General features: G+C 42.6%; 1 protein-coding gene across 2 annotated transcripts; it reads left to right on the top strand.

Annotated features, from left to right (window-relative positions):
- Positions 1 to 2: 2 nt before the first annotated feature.
- Positions 3 to 21,239, top strand: NOD1 (nucleotide binding oligomerization domain containing 1). 2 transcript variants are annotated; one of them, XM_053987706.1, is made up of 11 exons: positions 3 to 334; positions 2,166 to 2,340; positions 3,531 to 5,334; positions 7,384 to 7,467; positions 8,482 to 8,565; positions 10,117 to 10,200; positions 11,827 to 11,910; positions 13,968 to 14,051; positions 14,675 to 14,758; positions 16,840 to 16,923; positions 18,324 to 21,239. In XM_053987706.1, the coding sequence occupies exons 1-11, from the start codon at positions 119 to 121 to the stop codon at positions 18,394 to 18,396; spliced, it is 2,856 nt and encodes a 951-aa protein (XP_053843681.1). In that variant the 5' UTR covers positions 3 to 118; the 3' UTR covers positions 18,397 to 21,239. The 2 variants fall into 2 exon arrangements, with proteins under 2 accessions (XP_053843681.1, XP_053843688.1); XM_053987713.1 differs by lacking the exon at positions 18,324 to 21,239 and adding an exon at positions 15,992 to 16,073 and having other exon boundaries at positions 16,840 to 16,918.
- Positions 21,240 to 21,485: the final 246 nt, after the last annotated feature.

The following is a 21,485-nucleotide window of genomic DNA, read 5'->3' on the forward strand; positions in this document are numbered from 1 at the left end:
GTGATGTGAAGGACAGATTTCTTGTTTGCCTGAAGTTAAATCCAAGCTGACCTGTCACTACAAACGGACAGTTTTTCAAACATGAGGCTTGGTGGAGCAGCTTCTTGGTATCTCAACTATGGAAGGCCAACTTTGTGCTAATGTGGACATTTCTGTGAACAAACCTCCAGCAGCAAGCCCTCAGTCCTTCATTGCTTTGCTGAAGGTTCACCGAGAGCTTCTGGTCGGTAGGATCCGAAACACGCAGTGTTTGATTGATAACTTGATTAAGAATGACTACTTCTCCACTGAAGATGCAGAGATCGTTGTCCAGTTTCCTACTCAAGCAGATAAGGTATAATTTTTTTTCTCTAGCCAGTAAAGCTTTTGGTTACGGGTTTGTCTGACAATTTTACCTCTAGTGTGTTTTCTAATCTTTCTTGTTTTGGAGTTTCCCCACTCTGTTCTTCCTGGATGAGTGTCTCCAGCACATCCCTTTCCAGCAGGGCTGGCACTGCTGGTTATGCCCGTTGGCAGCTGTAAGAATTTAGCAGGGTGATAATTGCTGTTCTGTCCCTCCCAGCTGCAGCTTTGTCCTCTGATAAAGAGGTGGCCACATGGTTGTTAGAGTATAGCAAGGAAAATCTGCTTTAGGATGCTGTGGGATAGATCATCCTGCTTTAGGAGAGACAGAAATGAAAAGTTGTTTTAGAAGTCAATGATTGTTTGTTGTCTGTATGAACACCTTCCTTTCTCTTCAAAGACTTATGCACGTTGTAAATGTTTCTGTGTAAAATTGATGTATCCTGGCGTATTTCAGGTTTTAATTCATCTTTGGACATCAATAGCAAGAATTATTTCCTTTCGTTAGGAGAAAATTACAGTTTACACAGTTGGTCTTTGCATCATAACTTGAAACAGCTGAGGAGATTGTTTCCCAGACCAACCAATCAGGCAGCTTCAGAACCTTGTCACAGTTAGGGGCAGGCAAACCATTAAAAATTCAAAGACCTTGGACTTCACCAACAGTGCAGATTTTCATAAAATAATCATTCCTGCTGGCATGTTGAAATGGTAACACAGTGCTCACACTGTGTGTAGGGTCAAAGCTGAATAAATGCACACTGTATGATTATCTCAATTTCTTATTGTTCAGCATAATATGCATGGTTGTTGTACCAAGGCTGAGGGGGAGGCCATGCATCAGGAGTCTAAGCAGAGACAGAGAGCAGGCCGCAGTAGTGTAGATGAAGTGGACTCTGTGGGAGCTTCTCTGGAAGGCATAAAATTGCTTTTTAGAGCATACACATTGTCAGAAAATGCTCCATATGTTTGCTGTGCTGCCTGTGCATCACCCTGTTTTAAGCTCACAAGAGACCACAGTCTCTGGAAACCCTTTGTCTGGTTCAGAACTGCATTCTTCATTCATTTCTAGCAAGGGGATCCCAACATTCAAAATGTGCCTCCAGATGACTGCTCTGTCTTGCAGAGGGTTCTATACTAGGACTGCCTTGTACTGGTGCACAGAGATCGCCCTCTGCCTTGCCCGTGGAGGTGACGCTTTGTGCTGAACTGCTCCTGCCACTGCCTGGTAGCCATTAGTTTTGGTAATAAGTGCAGGCAGAGGGGCCATTGTACAGAGAGAGCCTGGAGAATTGAGTTGCTGTGTTGGAAGGAAAAGTTGAAGGGTTTTGGCTCAGTGTTAAGATCCAGGGAGGGAGGGATCCTGCCTATCCTGCTCTGGACCTGGCTGGATCCTGAGGTAAATCCAAATGTAACTAAAGTATTTACCAAACAGAGGGTGAATTTAGGACACTGAGAAACCACCTCTATTTTCATCTTAAACAGCATGGGATTTAAAATACACTATCTAGCCAAGCTGAGGAAATCCTTTGGGTTCCCTGTTGAGGAGTGGTATTTATCCATTTTGTTTCTGGTTAGTGTGATTGAGCTACAAGTTCAGACCTTAACTTGCAGAATCAACTCTCTCGCAGCATTCAAACACAGACAGCAGTTGAGTTTTGTGGTGGTTCCAATTCAGAGCTGGATTTTGATTTCACCTTTTTGAAGCACCAGTTTTGATTCTGGCCCCCTGCTCCAGTCCAGAAAGGATCCTAAAGCAGTTAACAAGTATTACTGTGATAAAATGCTGTGTATCAATGATCTTTCCTGTGGTGTTTCTTCAGGTTCGCAAAATTCTAGACTTGGTTCAAAGCAAGGGAGAAGAAATTTCGGAATATTTCATCTATGTCCTGCAGAAAGTCACTGATGCTTACTATGAGCTTCAGCCTTGGCTGGATGAAATAGGTTACAAGCCTTCAGAGAATATTAGTAGTAAACCTGTGGTAAATACAGATCCAGGTAAGGTCATGCATCTCTATCCCTTCCCTTAGAACTACCCTGCTATGTAGGAAGCTCCAACCAAGTGACAGAAGAGTAAGAGTTTTGGAAAGCACAGCCAGGGAAAATAACTGTGTGCTTGCTAGCAGTGGTAGCCAAATTATATCCACTGTATAACACAAGGATGATGTCGATAAATTGCATCCTGTTTTGTTAAACTCAGGCTCTTTCTGCATTTGTTTGTGGGTATGTAAGACAAGGCCAGAACCACCTTGTGCCAGCTGTAGTATTTTCTAGGCCTCTACTACAATTTATTAGCAACACTGATGTGTTGGCCATGGACTAGCCAGTATTTCATGATGAGAACAGTCAAGCAATGAGGCAGGTTGCCCAGGAGGCTGTACAGTCTCCATGGGGGTTTTCAAGGTCCAACTAGACAAAGCCCTGAGTAACCTCATCTGATGTCAGAAGTGATCCCGTTCTCAGACGGAGGTAGGACTAGACCTTCTGAAGTCCCTTCCAACCAGAATTACTGTCACCCTAAATGATCGTTTTTAGCAACCCTAAAAATCAGAATATAAGTATTGCAGAAATTATTTCCTCTGGAGAGGTTTTTCTATACTACATAAATATAAGAATTACTTTGTTCCCATCTGAAGCAAAGTTTTTGTTGAAAACCACAGGCCAGCATTGTGCAATAACTGAGATTCTCTTCTTTTTTTTGTCATCTTAAAAAAATCTTTTGAGGTGCCTGGTACTAGGTTTCTAAAATGCATGGCTTCTATTTGCAATAACATAAATGACTAAAGAAGGTAGGAAAGAATAACCACCTACCTGATAGAACTGCAGTTGGAATATAAGTACAGTGAAATCAGAGACCAACAACTCCAACAAGCCGTTGCAGAGAGTTAAGCAGCCTTTAGCAAAGGCTTGGCTTTGAGTCTCAGCTGAAGGATAGCAGCCCCTTAAACCAATGCAGCATCAGTACTGGCTTTCAGGAAGTGGTGGCTCACATGTGACCTTTCTTTAGCACCTGAATTTCCCAAGTGGGTGATGATGGCAGCACAAATAGAATTATTCTGCCAAAGAACCATTTCAACATTAGAATTACTTTTGTTTATTACCCCCTCTTAGTTCCCAGAGAGGTGGGTCATTGTATGCATAGGTTTCTAAATAACAGTTTCTTTAATAATAGTTCACTGTCTTTTTAGTTAGCAGGTATTGCCAGAAACTCAGACATGAACTGGGACGGGACTCCAAGTTTTTTATGTTGTATGCTCAGAAGGAGGAGATGCTGCTTGAAGAAATCTACTCCAACAGTATTATGGAACTGGTCAATTTTACCAATGAGAGTCTTGGCCAGGTGGGTCAATTAGAAGCCCTTTTTGATGATGCAGTTGGGCTAATTAATGAAGATGGAGAGACTGTTTATGTCTACGGTGATGCAGGAATTGGAAAATCCATCTTGTTGCAAAAGATACAAAGCCTTTGGGCCAGAAAGGAATTGGACATAGGGGCCAAGTTTTTCTTCCGTTTTCGTTGTAGGATGTTTAGCTGTTTCAAGGAAGATGAAGCCATATGTTTGAAAGACCTGCTCTTCAAATATAATTGCTACCCAGACCAGGACCCCACAGAAGTGTTCCATCACATTTTGCAATTCCCTCATACAGTTCTTTTCACTTTTGATGGCTTTGATGAGATCTATTCCAATTTTGATCTCAGCAGCGTACCTGAGATATGTTCACCCAATGAACCCATCCACCCCCTGGCACTGCTCGTAAGCCTTCTCAGAGGAAAGCTTCTTAAGGGGTCCAAGAAAATTCTTACTGCCAGGACAGGAACTGAGATCCAAAAAAACATCATTAGGAAGAAAGTGTTGCTCCGCGGTTTCTCCAGGAATAACCTGAAGGAATACACAGCTATGTTTTTCAAAGATGAGCAGCGACGAGCATTGGTATCAAACCAGTTGGAAGCTAACCCAAATCTCTGCAGTTTGTGTTCAGTGCCTTTATTTTGCTGGATTATCTTTAAATGCTTTGAGCACTTCCACTCCATGTTTGACAGCCACGAGCTTCCAGACAGTTCTGTTACATTAACAGATGTATTTTTGCTCATGATTGAAGTGCACCTGAACCGATCTGTGCAAACAAGTTTGCTGAAGAGCAATATCAGGAGCCAAGCAGAGATGTTCAAATCAAGAAAGGAAAGTCTTCTAGCTTTGGGTAAAATAGCATACAAAGGGATGGAGAACTCTTCCTTTATCTTTGAGCAGGAGGAAGTCTTATCGGCAAACATCTCTGAAGAAGATCTGCAATTGGGCTTTCTCAGGACAGTTAAAGGTTACAGTGGCTGTGACAGTCAGGCCACTTATGAGTTCTTGCACTTAACCCTTCAGTCTTTTTTCACAGCTTTGTTCTTGGTTATGGAGGAGAAGGTGGGTACCAAGGAGTTACTTGAGTTTTTCAATGAATGTTCTTCCCTGGAGACTGCCCAGCCTACTTGCCTTCGTATCCCGTGGTTGAATAAACAACTAGCAGGGGAGGATCCTTTCCAAAATAAAGAACACTTTAATTTTACCAACATGTTTCTTTGTGGCCTACTTTCTGGATCCAGGCAGAAGCTCTTCAGACATTTAGTTTCACCTGCGGTCATTAAGAGAAAGAGAAAAACACTCATCACATACCTTGGGGAGAGCATGAAATCCCACCTGAAAGGCTACACTCGGTCCAGGCTTAAAAGCTACAATCAGGTGCAGATGCAGCCCAACTTTGTGTGGATGCTGAGGTGCCTGTACGAGACGCAGAGTGAGAAGGTGGGGAGGATGGCAGCCCGCCGCATGCACGCCAACTACATCAAGCTGGCCTACTGCAACGCCTGCTCTGCTGACTGCAGCGCCATTTCCTTTGTTCTGCACCACTTCCAAAAGCACCTGGCTCTGGATTTGGACAACAACAACATCAATGACTATGGAATAAAACAGCTGCAACCTTGTTTCAGCAAGCTTGCAGTGATCAGGTAGGAGTCTTTGTATGTAAGCAGGTCCTTGCATATTCTTCGTTTATTCCACAAACTGGTGGGCTGAAGGAACTGATCTCACAAGTGGAGAAAGAGGAGGATTAGTGCTGCTGGAAATTAAAGTTTCATATCTTCTGAAATCTTTGTTCATTTAGTCACGGGAGCAGAGATAAGCTGCGAATTTGGAAACCAAAATGGAAAGGGTGGAAAGAAGTCCTTAGAAGCACAGACTGTTTAAATCTGTAGGTTTAGTTAACTCCATCTCAAATTGTTTTTCTCAGAAGAGGATTTTTATGAGAGAAGGTGCTAAAGGGAAAAAGGAAACATAAGGGCACCCTCCATTATCTGAAGATTGCCTGAGGCCATCTCTGCCCTTGGTCATAAGGGGTAAGGGAGGATCTCCTATTCACAATAACTCTTGATCAGAAGCTCTGAATTTCTTGCTTTTGCATCCTGTCAAAATGTCTGGCTTTCATAGGACAAAAACTATCATATACATCCATGAAAGAATGTAGTTTATGCCTTCAGATGTGGTGTTTCCCTGAGGTGATGTGAAGGGAGGACATGGCTTGGTGTGAGCAGGGGGAACTAACTCCACCTCTTAACATCACAGGCCAGATTGTTTCACTTCCAGCCCTTTGAGCTTGTACCATGTAGCTATATCTTATTTGTCCAAACATTTAGGTGCAGAAAATAAGGAACTTCATATATATCTTTATTAAAGCTCCTTCAGCCTCATGAGAATTTTTTAACAATTGTTTTCTTCCTCCTGTTTGGCTGTGCCTTGCCTTGTTTTCCTCTAGAAATAAATCACAGCCAGTGACTCCTGGTTTTTTCCCCAGTTATTTGCAAATTGACTGACTTCCCAGGAGAAAGCAATAAGGAAACTCCTTGGGAAAAAGCATAAGTAGGTAAGACAAAACAAAGAAGAAAAGGCCAGCCTTTCATTCTTTGTGCCTATCATGTGATCATGCCATACACAGTGTGATCCTAACACCATCCCCAGCACCAAAACAGTCTTTTAGGTTGCCCTTTTAGGATCCCTTTATGGGCCTTCAGATGTTGGAACTTTTATTTCTAATAAGCAATTTCTTCAGGTCAGGAAATGTTGTTTCCAACAACTTAACTATCCCTTTCAAAGAAGCAGCCTGTCCTGAGTAGAAATTGGCTGATCTCTCCTGTGTGTGGGTGCATTCCAGAGGGACCAGGTTGCTAACTAGCAAAGGCTAGGGAGGCTCTTGGTGATAAAGGACTCTCAGCAGGAAATCTTCAGCTACTGAGTTTGTGTGCAAACTAAATGTGGTCAAAATGTTTTCATAGGGACAGCTTTGGCCAGAAAATGTGGTTCATGGCAATCAGAATGCTTCACTTGAACCTGTCCATTTAGTGAAGGCGAAAAAGCTTGAGAAGTTAGGGAAAAAAAACCCAAAACAACAACAACAACAACAAAAAACCTACCCCAAAACAACTGTGAGAAGAAGCATTTTTATTCTATGAATTACTGACATTGATTTGTTTCATGTCTGGCTGGGACAATAAAATTAGAAATATCTAGCACACCCATGGGAGCACAGTTCTGTTTTCTGGCCAGGGCTTTTCACAACCTTTATTTGGTGAAGCCTGAATGTGTTGTGACTTTCAAGATGCCTGGCTTTCACTAAGTACTCAGAGAGAAGATTGCAAGACTAGTAGTTTGGACAGCTAGTCTGCTAGGGTGTTAAGCAGACTTTCTTCCTGGAATCACAGTAAGCACAGGAGGAGGGTGAAATGTTTATCTGGAGTCTGACTTCCTACATTTTATTGTTCTCAGTTCTATGGACAGCTTCCAGAGCATTACCTAGGAGATCTGGAACTTTCTGATTTTTATCAGTTTTGGAGTGGGCCACATGAATGTGAGCTCACATTTCCCTTAAGAGCTTTTAATATGTGGCATAAGGACCTGTTAAAATATCAGAGGAAAATGCATAGGCCTCCAGTAATTTGCTAACTCACAGGTTATGAACATTTCTAATATGTATTGATTCAGACTTTTCATTCTCTTCTTTCCAGGCTCAGTGTAAATCAGGTCACAGATCACGGCGTAAGGATCTTGTATGAAGAACTCTCCAAATACCAAATTGTATCTTTCTTGGGGTACGTACCCAGCTGGGAGAAAACACTCAGCAGTGATACTAGAAAATAAAACTCTAGTGCTGCCAGTACTGACATGGCAGAGGTGGGGTGGGAACTACAGTTACCTCCTCATTTAAGCAAAGCAGCTTTTTGTGTCAGAAGTGATTCTGTGACAGTTCAATGGGACAAGGACCACAGCTTCCTCTCACATCACACTCCCTCACAGCCTCCTGCTGGCATCAAACCCTTCTGTGGCACAGTGTGGACCACTGTCAGGTTACTGAACTGTGTGAGCATGCTGATTTTTATACTGCAAGTCTTCTGCTGTGGAAGGGATAGACTGCAAGCAAGAGTGCATGTGTAGTTATAGGCTGCTGTTTTCTCTGCTGTAAACGGATTTATTTCAACTATGCAAAACAGATACAGCTTGGTAGAGACTGCTGTCAGGAACATGCAGTTTCAAGTGTGGTGTTCATGATACCAATTTCTTTCAAGAGCTTAATTAGTTCTTAATGAAGTTGAAGCTGGAAGGCTCTGACTTCCTGCTCTTGGTTAAGTAGCTACATAAAAATGACTTTTTGAAAGGTGAACCTGAATACCAAGAATTGCTTTTTTCCTCCAGTACCCTAATGTAAGTACAATTCCTCAGGTATCTGCTCTTCAGTAATATTTGCAAGGGGATTTTATGACTTTTAAAAGACCAAAAGTACATTACGGTGTTTTGTCTTTTGACTTATCTTCTGGCAATATTATTTCTGTACTAGCACAGGAATAAAGGGAAGCTTTGTTTGCTTGTGGAGACCATTTATTTAAAAAATACTGTAAATATTCATGATTTGCAGTCTGGTCTCCTTATATTTTATATCTAACGCATCACAATATGAATTATATATCAAAATAGAAATACAAGCAGCTGTGAATATGCGCAAAGCCGCACAGAAAAGATAGATGCTATGTGTGCATCATAAAACATTCAGGCTGTAAATATTTAACGGCAGTAATAACCTATTTTTACCAATGTGATTTTTCTTTAAGCTTATACAACAACCAAATCACTGATGTTGGAGCCAAATATGTTGCAAAATTAATTGAAGAGTGTTCAAGCCTGGAATATGTTAAGTATGTTGGACTGTTTTTCCTTTCTACACTATCCTAATTAAGGTTAAGAAGCTTGAAAGGGGAGGAAGAGTAGAAAAAAAGACAAAAATTGTATTTGAAATAAAATGTAGTTTAGGTTGCAGTTATATATTTGTTTTGCAGTAGTCTAGCAGTGGATGGCAGTAGGTGAAACTCTTGAATCCATAGTCTTTTCTGGAATACAGTAGTGAGTTAAAGGAGTGCATGAGACCTGTTCTTTACCTAAATCCAGTCTGAGCACCTGAGCAAGGTTTCAATTGTGTATGGACCTTGCTGTTGTTTCCAGCAGGCAAATTCCCTTGGATTTAGTACCAAGCTTTTTAGTGTCTGATCTTTTATGGGCCACTGGGGTCAGGCTGTGCTGGTGTCATACCTCAACTCTGGAATTCCCCAAATTCACTTGGTGAGTTGTTCCCTTTAATTCCTGGAACTTCCCCAGATAAGAATGTCTGGCCATGCTCGTTGGTTGGACATAAAGGTAGATCATTAACCAATGGTTTAATTGTGACCACAGCAGAAAACAGAGGTAACTGCAGCAATGTCAGCTTTTGGAGGGAATATAGGAACAGGCAGCCAGGGACTCTTGGGTTCTAGTCCTTCTACCACAGACAGGGTCTGAAACCCTGCTCTGGCCATATACTTCCTAGTTGAAATTTTTGCAGAATTTTGAAACCCAGGAGCACTTAGTTCTTTCACTGCTTTGACAGTGCTTTGCTTATTTACTGTAGCTTTCACAAAAAAAGCCTGCTGAAAGATGGTTGCTTTCAGGCTACACAGTAACTCTAGAGATTATTTTGAGATAGAGTGCACATTCATGTGCCCAAAGTCAGCCAAACAAGACAGTTTTATGTGAATGTAGTGGCTTGGGGGTTGTGGGGGAGGGTTGGGGGTTTGGTCTGTTCTTTAAATCAATCTATATGCAATTATCTCTCCCTTGAACTCCAGCCATTTGATATCCACATAGGCCAAAAACAGAAAAGGCCTTGTGTAATATGCCAGCCGGAGACTGACTGCTGCACTGACCTATGCCACTGCCTAGAGCCTGTGCTTACAACAGAAGGACTTGAAATTATTGCAGTCTGTGCCTATCAGCTGCAGTCTCCTCTGGAAACACACAGTCAAGAAATATTCTGTTCCCTGTGGCATCATGAAACGTGCTGCATGTAATTCACGAGCTCTGTAGCAATTGCTTATAGTATGAATTATATTAAAAAAAAGGCTGGGGTCCTTGCCCTGAGGATCAGTTCCTAAAGCTCATTTCTAACATACTGAGCACCAAACCCAAGACTCTACTCCTGTACTTCTGATTTGGAGGGCTGACATGCAAAATATGCAAAAGACAACATAAAATTGTGTCTTTTGGTCAAAGGTCGAGTGCCTGCAGTATTTTTTCACTCTGGGTTAATCTTTGATAACTGCAGGTAACCTCCAGAGTTAATTAGCCTTAAATACTTGTGTGGCTTTCTGAACTGGTCTTCTGATAGCTGCACAGTTGTAAGTGATGCACCTCATCAATTTCTGTACTTTGTGCAGAATAGGAGCAAACAAAATAACGAGCGAAGGAGGGAAGTGCCTTGCCCAGGCCATCCAGAAGAGCAAGACAATGTTTGAAATTGGGTAAGTTCAGTGCTAAAGAGCAGAAGTTAGGGCTTGATATTGGCCAGGCACCTGCAAATCCCTTAGGATTCTTTTTTTCATGCTTATTTTCTTTCTTCCTTCTATTCCTTCCCTCCTCAACAGCAACAATAGAACAAACAAGTATAGAGGCATAGCCACATTTTCCATGGAAAAAGAGGGCTGCTTCATTGTTCTTCATTCACACAATGTTTGGTTTGGGTTTTGGCATCTGTTTTTTTTCTTTTTCACTGTTCTGACAGAACCTTGAAGGAGAAACAAACAAACAAGAGGACAGGATGAAGAGCTAGCCACTTTCTTTATTGCAGCACAACTCCTCTAGAAATACTTGGTTATTTTTAAGTCTGTATGGTTTTACGACAATTGGCACTGCATCTAGTTATTGAGTGTCATTGTTAAACATGCCAAACCTTCTGCATCACATCCTGATAAAGTTGTGAGCTGGGAGAATAAAAGGGAATTCATATCATCCTTTTCTCTTAGGCTGTCCCTAACTGCAAAGTGCTATTATTGGAGAGAGGTCTGAATGTACTCCAAACCTTTAGTTCCTGCCCTGTTTCTCAGGAAAGGTGCTAGGTTTGATTTATTTTATTTTTTCCCCCTTGTGGCAAATCTCAGTTTCTCTTTTCACTGTACAGGAGAACACATTTCTTAAAATTTAGTACTTGAACATGTGGAATTAAAACCTCTGCTTGGCCATTGTGAAAATCACAGTAGCCATGAAACATGGAAATTGGATTGGATTTGTACAATCAGATTTTTGGCCTTTAATTTTGTTGTTCTACAACATTTCACAAATACAGTGAGCAACCTGCACACTTCCATATAGCTGGGTCTGCTGTGCTGTACTTGCTGTAATTTCGTTGAAGGACTCCTATTTTCTCCTGTGGAGGAGATGATCACTCCAAATGGACTTAGGATAGCTTGGACAGAAATGTTTAAATAGCAAACTGCGCTGGCTCTGAAGGACAAGGAAATTCTGGGGAACTTACTGGAAGTCCATGTGTTTAGATATCACAGAGCTCAGTTGATTTTAAAAGAGCTGCCAACTAATTACCCATAAGCTGAGTGTGGCTTTGAGTCAACAAGCCAGGATCCCTGCAAAAAACCCAACAACACAGACCTCAGCAGAAGTGTTTTCAAACTTCATAATACAGGATGAATTTTCAAAGTGGTTAGTCTGCATAGAAGGGATTTGACCAGGTACTCCGAGTTTCTGATCAAATCTCTCCAGCTTGTACCATGTTACCTTCTCTCACAAAATAACCCTTATATAGTCAAGGGTTGTTTTGCCATTGGAAATACTCTTTCTTACCAGTGTGCAGCAAGGTGATCCTGAAAGCATTCCTGCTGCAGCAGGCTGTCTCCTAGAGCTGCCTCTGTGCTGTGGCCTGAGGGTGCTGGTGAGTCAGCAGAGGTTACTGGTGCAATGTGCAGGCAGTGGAACATACCTGCCTCAGTGGGGAGGGTACCTGCCAGGCTCCTCACAAGCCTGAAAGACTGTGAAGTAATCAGGAAGGAGGGGAGGGGAGAGAAACGGGGAGAATGCATTGCTAAGAGTCAATAGGGCAGCACAACTGATACCTCATGTTCTCCTCTCTTCACTAGGATGTGGGGTAATCAAGTTGGAGATGAAGGAGCAAAAGCATTTGCAGAGGCCCTGAGGAACCACCCCAGGTTAACAAACGTGAGGTAAAACACTGGCAGAGCCAGGCAGCTCGGTGTAGTGCTGGCTTTTCCATCCTGCTGTGAAGCAATGACTCTTCCCACCAAGGGCTGGCTTGGAATGCCACCTGGTATTGCAGCCTTTGCTGTGCAGCCAAGAGGTCCGTGGCACAAGTGAGAGGCCAGACTCTGTCAAAAAGCCCTGTGCAGCCTTTAGGCAAGTTAAAAATACCACATGACAGGCATCCTTTCCTCCATGTGCACCTCCTCCCCTCATGCTGCACAGAGTTCTGGCATTTGTGGAGGCACATGGTCAGTGGGTGCCATTTTGATCTGGGAGCAATAGTAGCAGGAGGCACCAGCTGTCACAGAATCGGGTTCCCAGTGAGCTCAGTATTAAGAGTTTCTATTGAGAGAGTGCAGCGGCTCTTACCAAAGTACGTTTTAGGCCATTGTATGAGGGGTTGGGACATTCTTACATTTGGGCTCATCCTGTGCTCCAGTGGAGCTACACCACCACACATTCAGTGCTAGTGAGATGTCATCCTCACTGGAGGTCAGGGATGGATCTCAAACCAGCCTTCTGGAAGCCACAACACGGGTGAGGTTGGAAGCACAGCAGAAACCAGTGTGTTAAACAGCCCATTCCCTACTAACCTTTCAAATGCTGGCTGGGGATTTAAAGATTTAAAGATGTTTTCGAGTCCCTCCACACAGCAGGAGCACTGGGTTCATGGTGACCCTTTCTATTTGTCTCCCAGTTCCACTGGCCTCCACGGTGAGGGAGCAGGCAAGGCTCCTTAGTTTCCCCACAAGGTGGCACATGGCACTAGTTTCTTCAGAAATACTCTGGGAGTTTGGGGATCTCTGGAGAGTTTATTGCTGCCACTTCAGATCCAGGGATTTCAGAGCTGGTGCCTTGTCTTCTTTTCTGCAAGCGGGTAGTCAAGCTTAAAAATTAAAAGCTGAACAGGTGCAGTGACCTAGATATATTTAAACTTAAAAAGCCATCTGAAATAGCCATCTTCCCATAATTGCACAATCCATCCAGATGCATCAGACTTGAAAGAAAACATTTTTAACTTGAATCAGAACTCAGGGATTCTCAGACAAGAGCAAATAAGCTGATGAATGTGTTTGCAGAAATAAAGAGGAGTAACTGCGTTGTCTTGAGCTTGGGTTTGCTGACACTTGTGCAAGGTGAATCCTGTGCTCTGCAGTGTACTTGCTCTTGGCTTCATTTCTTATCTCCCACTGGCTAATGTTGCTCCATGATTAGAATTTGTAGTAAGCACCTGTGGTAGCTTTATGTGAAGACCAAGGGAAGGTAATCCCTGCTACATCAGTTTACTTAATTTGCCATTTTTAGGCCCAGGCATGACGGACTGAGAATATCCAGTTTAAGCTGAAGCTAGGAGGGACTCAGCCAATACATACTTGTGCCATTGCTCTACTTGGTTCCCCTTTCTACATTTTTTGAGGCCTTGCATTATTTTGAGGAGGGAGATGCTTTTTGAACTCCGAAAGCCCAGAGCATAACTTTGACTGGATGATTTTGCCAATGTCTATTCAAAGAATGAAGGGCAGACTAAGAAATGCTTGTGGTTTGTAATGGAAAGCATTTACAAGCTCAACTCTCCATACACAGCAGAAGGTGGTGTATTTGGAAGAATGAAGTATTTGGATGCCTGAAGGACTTAAAGGACAAAGTGTCCAGTTTGTACAGGGATGACAAATGCATGTAAAAACCTGTGTACTGCTAAGCACAACTCTTTGTCCTTGTTTAGAGCCTCAACTCTCAAAATTACTGGGTGCAACTCTGCTGTCAGCCCCAAGAGCACAACTCACTTTTAGCAAACCTTTTGGACTGTATGAAAGACCTGCAGTCAGGCTGCAGACTGTGAACTGCTCTCACTTGTAAAAGTTATAAGGGCTCAGTGGTTTGTGAAGTATGTGAGCCTTTGAAACACACAAATGCTGAGCTGTACATCTGGGAAGCAGATCATCCAGGATATTCCCTTGTATTTGGTAGTGGGAGAGACAAGTGGTGCTGCTTCTTAGACATTTTTATCTTTATTTCACAGTCTTGCATTCAATGGCATCACAACAGAGGGAGGCAAAAGTATTGCTGAAGCCATGCAGCACAACAACTCCGTGAGAATATTCTGGTAATTGACAGTGTGGTCTCTTTCTCCTCTGCTTCTTTTTCCAAAGTAAAATGCTGGTTTATGTCCTCCAATCCCATTGCCCTTCCCTACTCTCCCTCCTCCTTCTCTCCCTGCCCTCATCCCCTATGCTTTCCCTATCAACAAGCTATAAGGTATACCTTTGGAAGAATGTGGGCATGAGTAATGGATCAGCAGCACCTGTCCTTTGGGATACATTCCAGTGACCCAGTGTCATGCCTTGTTCTACTCCCTCCATCTTGCTTTCCCCATCTTCTCTCCTTTCCATCATCTGAAGTCAAGTTCTTTGTCCTCAGTTTTTGCACCTCTTCAGTGTTGTCTATACCTTTTCCCACTACACCTCATTCACCTTTTAGACACTAAAGCATCATGAGAAAGTATCACTAGAACATTGCTCAGAGAAATAAAGATCTGATACTTTTGTCTCTTTTACCTCCAAGGGCTTCTCTTCAATATCTCTTTGTGTCCAGCCTTTACAAATTGCTCAGGGCAGGAACAACACATCCCCCTTTGGCTGTCTAAAGCTAAGTCACAGACAAGCTGCAAAAACAGGGGGCTGAAAAATAATGTCAACATCCTAAGTGAACATTTTCTCTCCCACTTAGGTTGACTAAAAATGAGCTGGATGATGAGGCAGCAATGAGTTTTGCAGAGATGCTGAAGGTCAACAAGAAACTGGTGCATTTATGGTGAGTTACATTCCACAGTGGCACAGGCTCTTTGGCAGTCACTACATTAAAGCTGCACCTTCCAAGTCTATGTAGGTCACAGTAACAGCTTCTGTGCATGGTCTGGATGCAGCTGACTGCTTGTAGACAGTTCAGGGAAGTTAATAAAGCTGCTGTCTAGTATTTGGAACCTGCTTCCATACAGTAAAAAAAGTTCAAACTGTTTCTGGTAACTTTCAAATTAATGATTGATTTCATCTCTCATTAGGGGAACAGTACCAGCCTCAAAAATCAAAAGTTTCAAAAAAAAAAAGAAAACCAAAACCCCAAGCAGACAGCTAGAATAGAATAAGGTTATTACAATTCTTTTTGCTTATCATCATGCTATGAAAGTAACTCTTCAACCAAGAACCTACATGAGACACTTAGATATGTGTCGCATTTGCCCTATGCTTTCTTTTTGGGCTAGCAATAAACTGATGCAAGACACTCATCTCCAAGGCATCAATACCCAGGAAACCAGGAATTATTTCTAGCAATCACATTAAGACTTTTTATACTTCTAAGAAAATGCAGCATTGGCTTTTCTAATCCAGAGGTTGCCAAAGGATGGGGTTGGGCAGTTGTGAGCTGTAAAAAAAATAGCCATCCATTCATTTCAAGTGGTCCAAGGGAACATCAGACATGAAGTCCCTTTGTATGCTTTACAAAGACTTGGCTGACCACACTCTAGCACACTCCCTGTATTAATCCTAGTTCCAGCCCCTTAGGAAGCATGCTGGCTGTCATGGGTGCCAAGTACTCATAGCCTCTTTTGAAAGCAGCAGAAGCTGTGGTGCCCATCACCCTGAAAATGAAAAGACAGTGGGGGAAGTGCTTGGTTTCATTGTGCACAGCTGCAGATATAATTCACTGAGCAGTTTGGGTTGAATTCATCATAAAACTTACCCCAGCCAAAGCAGGTATAGTAATCAAGATAAGTGTCTTTGTCATGGCTCTGTGTTGTCCAAGGGTGTCTGCCAGTGGACAAATTGATATCCTGCTTTGTTGATTGCACCAGTGGATACCTCCAAAAGGTGGTGACCTGTATAGATAGTTGAACTTGAGGCCGAGTTAAAGTCTTTTTCCAGTAGCTGAAAGATTCTACTGGATCCCTTTGCATTCTGATTCATATACCAAGTGCAAAAACTCCTTTAATGGAATGCTTCCTTCCCTCCCTCCCTAAGAGATTGTTCAATACACTCCAATTTTCAGCCTCATCCTGAATCCTGAGGGATTCATGCAACCAGTCACATGGAATGGTACAGCTGTGAGGCTCACCATGGTAGACTGAAAGGTGAGTATTGAATTAAGCTAGGCTGATGAGTATTTTTATACTCATGCAGATGAGTGGCCTTTGTTCGTCTTAGCTAGTGGGATGGTCTACAGTGGTTAGTAAGAATTACCTACTGCTTCATCAGTTACACTACTTGAGGATCTTATGTATGGTTTTTTTTTTCCTTCCCGAAGCTCAGATGAGACATAATTTGTAGCTGGTAAGTTGGCTTCACTAGGACTTGCACCTGCTCATACCAGAGTCAAAATCAGTGCTTTATTTTTCAAAGAGCCATTTTTCAAAGACCATTTTTGTTGGTCTGATAAACAAGACTGGAGGATTTGGCAGCTTCTAGATCATAACTGCTAAAACTCTAGGCCTACACAGGGTCTGTACTCAGAATTTTCTGTACATCACTTTAAAATGTCTCACAGTCTTCTTAGTAAGAAAGCAGAGCTGAGAGGTTTGTCTGTCTCAGTCTAAATACCACAATCCCATACCACTAGTGAACATAGCAGAAATTTGTCAGCTGTGTAATTAAAATTGCTCAGTATCTCCAGAATGGAACTACATGCAAGATTACAAGGAAAAGTACTCTGAGCTCTGTTTCTGAAAGTGCATGTGGGGCATTTGACCAATACTGTGTACCATTCTCACAGATAAAATCACAGTAATTTTCTTGTGGCAGACAGCTTTGCTCCTTGATGTCAAGCTGAGCATAGGTTGTGCATGTGCTGCAAATTAGTTTGCATGTTAGATTGACATGAAATGCCTTTTTTTTTTTTAGGCTTATCCAGAATCAAATTACAGCCAAAGGGGTGAAGTGCCTCAGCGAAGCTCTCAAGGAGAACACAACTATTCAAGAAATCTGGTAAAGGTCCCTTTCTCAAAGGGTCACTTTGTAAACTTCCTTTCCCTTTAAAACCCTATTGGCCTTACTACTTCCCAACCTAAAAAATTCAGAGCAAGTTTATGTGAGGCAGGGGTTGTAGTTCCAGCTGTGGGTTTCAAACAGGTAAAAAGCCACTGCCATTGAAACATTTCCTTGTGTGTTATGAATGTCAGGCGGTGTTCTTGGTTCACATCTCTCTGTCCCACTGATTTGCAGAACATGTGCGTTTGCAGAATCAGGGCCTGAATTTATAGTCCAAATTTTGCTTGTTGTTTTTATTTTTAAACTTCTGCTTTTCAGGACCTAAATACCAAACAAGCAGGAGATGGTTACCTTTATTCAGCATTACTAGTCTGGTTTGCAGAATTTGTGCTCGGACTTTTTTGGGCGGTGCTCCAAACATACTGAAAGTGCTAAGCTACAGGGAGATTAACATTTTGTAGGATTTGTTTGTTTTAGATTAGGTGGGCATCACATAGTCACACGTGCACATTTAAGGCAGGAAGCCAAATACCACATTCCTTCCCTCACCTCAGAGAGCTCAGGAGTCAATAGAACTGAGCTGGTTTTAGCACTGCTGCTTTATTATTGAACACGAAATTTATTTTTAAATATATTTATATATTTGTTTTAGTGAAAGGACACTGAATTCTTGCTTAGAAAGACAATGACTCACTGTCTGACTAGTGTGTTCCCTGGAGATGTGGAAGAGGTAGTTTTTCCAAAAGCCACAGTCAGCTTTCGTCTACAGAAGAGGCATCAATTCCTCCTCAGATCATTCTGAATCTTCAGACTGAAATCTGTCTTTTGATTCTGGCCTGAATGTTCAGAGGCATTCATTAACCCAAGTAATTTCATAAATCTGCATGCTTTAATGGATTTCAACATTTCTGAGAGCAGCACTTAACTAGGCTGCTCATTTTCAGGGGTGTAAGTATCAATTTAGATTATCTTTACATAGCCAGAATTGAAAATTTTGCTATCAGTCATTTCACGTTAATAATGCCTGAGTACTTCACAGAATTTTCTTCCCATGTTGTCTGGAGACTTTAAATATCTTTAAACCAGCCCAGTGCACAGTAAGAGCCTTTGTAAACTCTGTGCTGCTTGCTGAAATGTGAACAGCTGGGTTTCCAATGCCAAGTTCAGTTACTGGAGTTCAGGTGTGTCTTCAGGTTTTGTTTCTGAGGGAGAAGCCTTGTTCCTTGGATGTGCAGTGGGAACAGCACTGCTGTATCCAGCCGAATACCCATTCCCAGTTGAGAAGCATGCAGCCCACGTGGCATTGCAAACCTCTGCACCAAAGCTGGTGCACACAGAAGATGGGCAACAGTCACTACCTTACTTGCACTCACATCCCTTTTGTTGTACTTCTCCAGCTTGAATGGGAACCTGATAAGCCAAGAAGAGGCCAAAGCTTTTGAAAATGAAGAGCGGATCATTTGCTTTTGAATGAGGACTTCCCCATTTTGCCAAGTTGGTGTTAACAAAGATTACTCCTACACTTGGACTGCAGAGTTTATAAAGGCATCAATCTACAGTGCTCGTGGCAGGAGAGAGATACACAATAAGCTGCCTTTTTATGAACACACTGCACTCCCTCAGCTCCATCCCTTACTCTGCCTGTTATTTTTAATCCTTTTGGTGAGTGGGAAGTTGCCTGGGTAAATAATTAATGTTTGTTTGGTGCTTTGAAGATGAAATGCAAAGTGTTAACAGGCTGGATCCACTGGCAGGTGTATGCATTTTGATTACTGAGTTTAGATCTATTCTGTACAGTGATGTAAATAATCTCTTAACTTATTTATATAGGTAAATAAAGACACACAAGAATACATGTGCAAGAAAGGATGCAAGATGCACAAACTCCACCAGCTCTGAGTATTACCTGCCTCAGAACTGAAAATTAATATATACACAGCTTTAGCAGAAAAACAGTATCTATAGTAGTTGCTTGGTGTGTGTGTTTTGAACATTAATTCCTTCTTCCTGCCCAGAAATTAGGTCCCTATTTCTCCACTTACTACAGGCAGCATCATAGACACTGCTTTTTTTTTTGTTGTTGGGGTTTTTTGGATGGGTAGAAATGGATGCATCAGGCTCAGATTGTTTTCAGTAATCTTTTTTTCCCATATCAAAGCCAATCTATTTTCTTTCACGCAACCAGAAGCCCTTACTGCCATCACTGGAAAACCATAACACGGGCAGTAAACCACTTCTGCTTCAAATTTCCAGAGGGCTGCATAGAAACAGCTGCCTCCTGTTTCCACAGTGTTTGTTCTGGGGAGGGGGTCTGGAGAGAAATGTGAACAATTAATTAGCAGGCTGTTCATTGCCTTGGCTCCTGGCCTAGGCTCCGTGCTGGTGGCACTACACCAATATCACGTTGCCCAGCATCAATGGGGAGAACGGACGATTGAAAATCAACTGCGCCAAGTAGAAATCCCTCTCCCAGCAACAGGCAAGCACACAGGAGGATTGAGATTGGCTTGGAAAGCTTTTAGTCTTTGCTTGAATCAGTAGACAGAGCAAGGCAAGGGGCAGTAGTAATAATAAGGACCAGCAGGAAAACATTATCCTCCCCCAAATGATTATTGTTTAGGGAGCGTAACTTTAGAGGCTTTAAAGGAAATCAGTTAGCAAAGGAGTGGGGTATTTGATTATTTTTTGTGGGAGCTTTATAAACTCAAACTCTACCTCACAGTGTAGGGGGTAGAGTTTGAGTTTATAAACCTAAAATGGAAAAGTGTGAGCTATTTTCCTTCCTTCTCCCATGTTACCATCCCCCTGCAAACTTTGAGAAACAATTCTCCAGTTGCTGACTAACCCACAAAATCTTGGTAGGTTGGAATAAGAATCTCCAGTTAAAATGCCAAACCAATGAACCCTTACCTCCCCATCTCCCAGATCCTGCCCCATGAAGCAAAGAAAATTCTTGTTTTGTAGGTCAGAGCTTTTCCTATGTGGTAGCATACCTTTCCCAGCACTCAATTCTGTCTACTCCCTTCAGCTCCCTAACACATTTTCAAATATTCACTGGGCTTCTCGCAAAACCTGCAGTTATAAAGGAAAAAAAAGGGAAGAAAACGAACTTAGTTATTTTTCAGTGGCTTTTCCTCTGTGTCTGTGGTATCAACACTGATTTTTCACAGGGAGACAGATGAGGTTTTTCAATCATGCCAGAGGGAACTCAGCTAACTTGAGTGATTTCTGCACCTGAGCCATTTGTTTACTGAAGCAAAAGGACACACAGTTACAGATGAGCTGGATTTCAATTGCCAAAACATCTGCCAAAGCAAAGCCTTTAAAGACTTCTCAGTGACTTTAACAAATCAGAGCAGAGACTCATGCACCGTGTCAAAGTGTGTTTTGCCAGCCTGCTCTGATGGAAGGGAGAAGATAATGGTGCAAGGAAGGTCCTTCACCAGAGGTGTAATTTGCCTGTGTTTGAGGAAGTGTACTCCTACTTTGCTCTAATCACAGAATTATTTGCTCATTTACCAGGTAGAAAATACATTTAAACATACAGTTCCTGTCCTTGTTTTACTAATTGACTAAAATAGCTTCCCCCAAACTTTCCAGTGCAGTCACATCTGCCCCTTTTTTGGGCTAGAGCAGCCTTTGGCATTGTTTGTAGTGACAAGCTCAGCCCTGTTGCAAATCTTGTTCCGTACCTGGCTGTTATGAGCTGGGCATCCAGGGGGTGTTTTCAGGGACAGCAGCATTTACAGGTCTACAGCAGCTAAATGCAGCCTCAGGGTAAGTGGTGGCAGGATCAAGCCCAGCTCCATGTAGGACAGAGTTTGGCACTGAACAACATTACAGTGCCAGAGACAGAGCCAGTCACAGCCACTCTTTCCAGAGGTGATTTTGGGCAGCAAACGCTTGTTTGGACTGGGCTGAAAGTCTGAGCACAGCTCACTCTGGGTTTGACAAAACCAAGGGGTTTCACAGCATCCCACTCCCAACTCACCCAGAGCAGGGGGTCTGCTTCACAGAGCACATCACAACTCCAGGAGTCATGCTGAGCAAACTGGTTGCTGCTCTGGGAACAGCCAGACATTCCTTGTTTATCTGCACAGCATTTCTGGCTGAAGCTCTTCCTCGTCTTACCAGCCTGTTTGTAAGGGGCATTGGAGCAACACGCCTGCAGCTTGCAGGGAGAGCCTTGTTTACTCAGAGACAACTGTAACTTTTTTCAAACTTATTTGTAATCTGCTGAAGCCGTCTCTGTACACTGTGTCATGTTTTTCCACTCGTCCACTGTGATAATAAACAGCTTTTTAAAGAACAAATTGCCTGCAAGTGCTCGGGCTTTGCTGAAGCCCTGTTGAACTTGGGTTGGCTGCATCAGGATGGGACAGTGACACTCCAACTAATTCTGGCTGCAGACAGGAGAGAGGAGCTGCCACAGCTGGAGAAGGCCTTTCACAGCTGCCACTGACCATGAGGGGCCCTTCCAGCAGCAGGTGCCAATCCAGTTAGGGGCAGCGAGGGAAAGCACAGTGGTGCCTCAGGGATGTGCTGCAGCCGTGCTGCAC

Source organism: Vidua macroura, chromosome 1, assembly GCF_024509145.1.
Source record: "Vidua macroura isolate BioBank_ID:100142 chromosome 1, ASM2450914v1, whole genome shotgun sequence".
NCBI classification, from domain to species: Eukaryota; Metazoa; Chordata; class Aves; order Passeriformes; family Viduidae; genus Vidua; species Vidua macroura.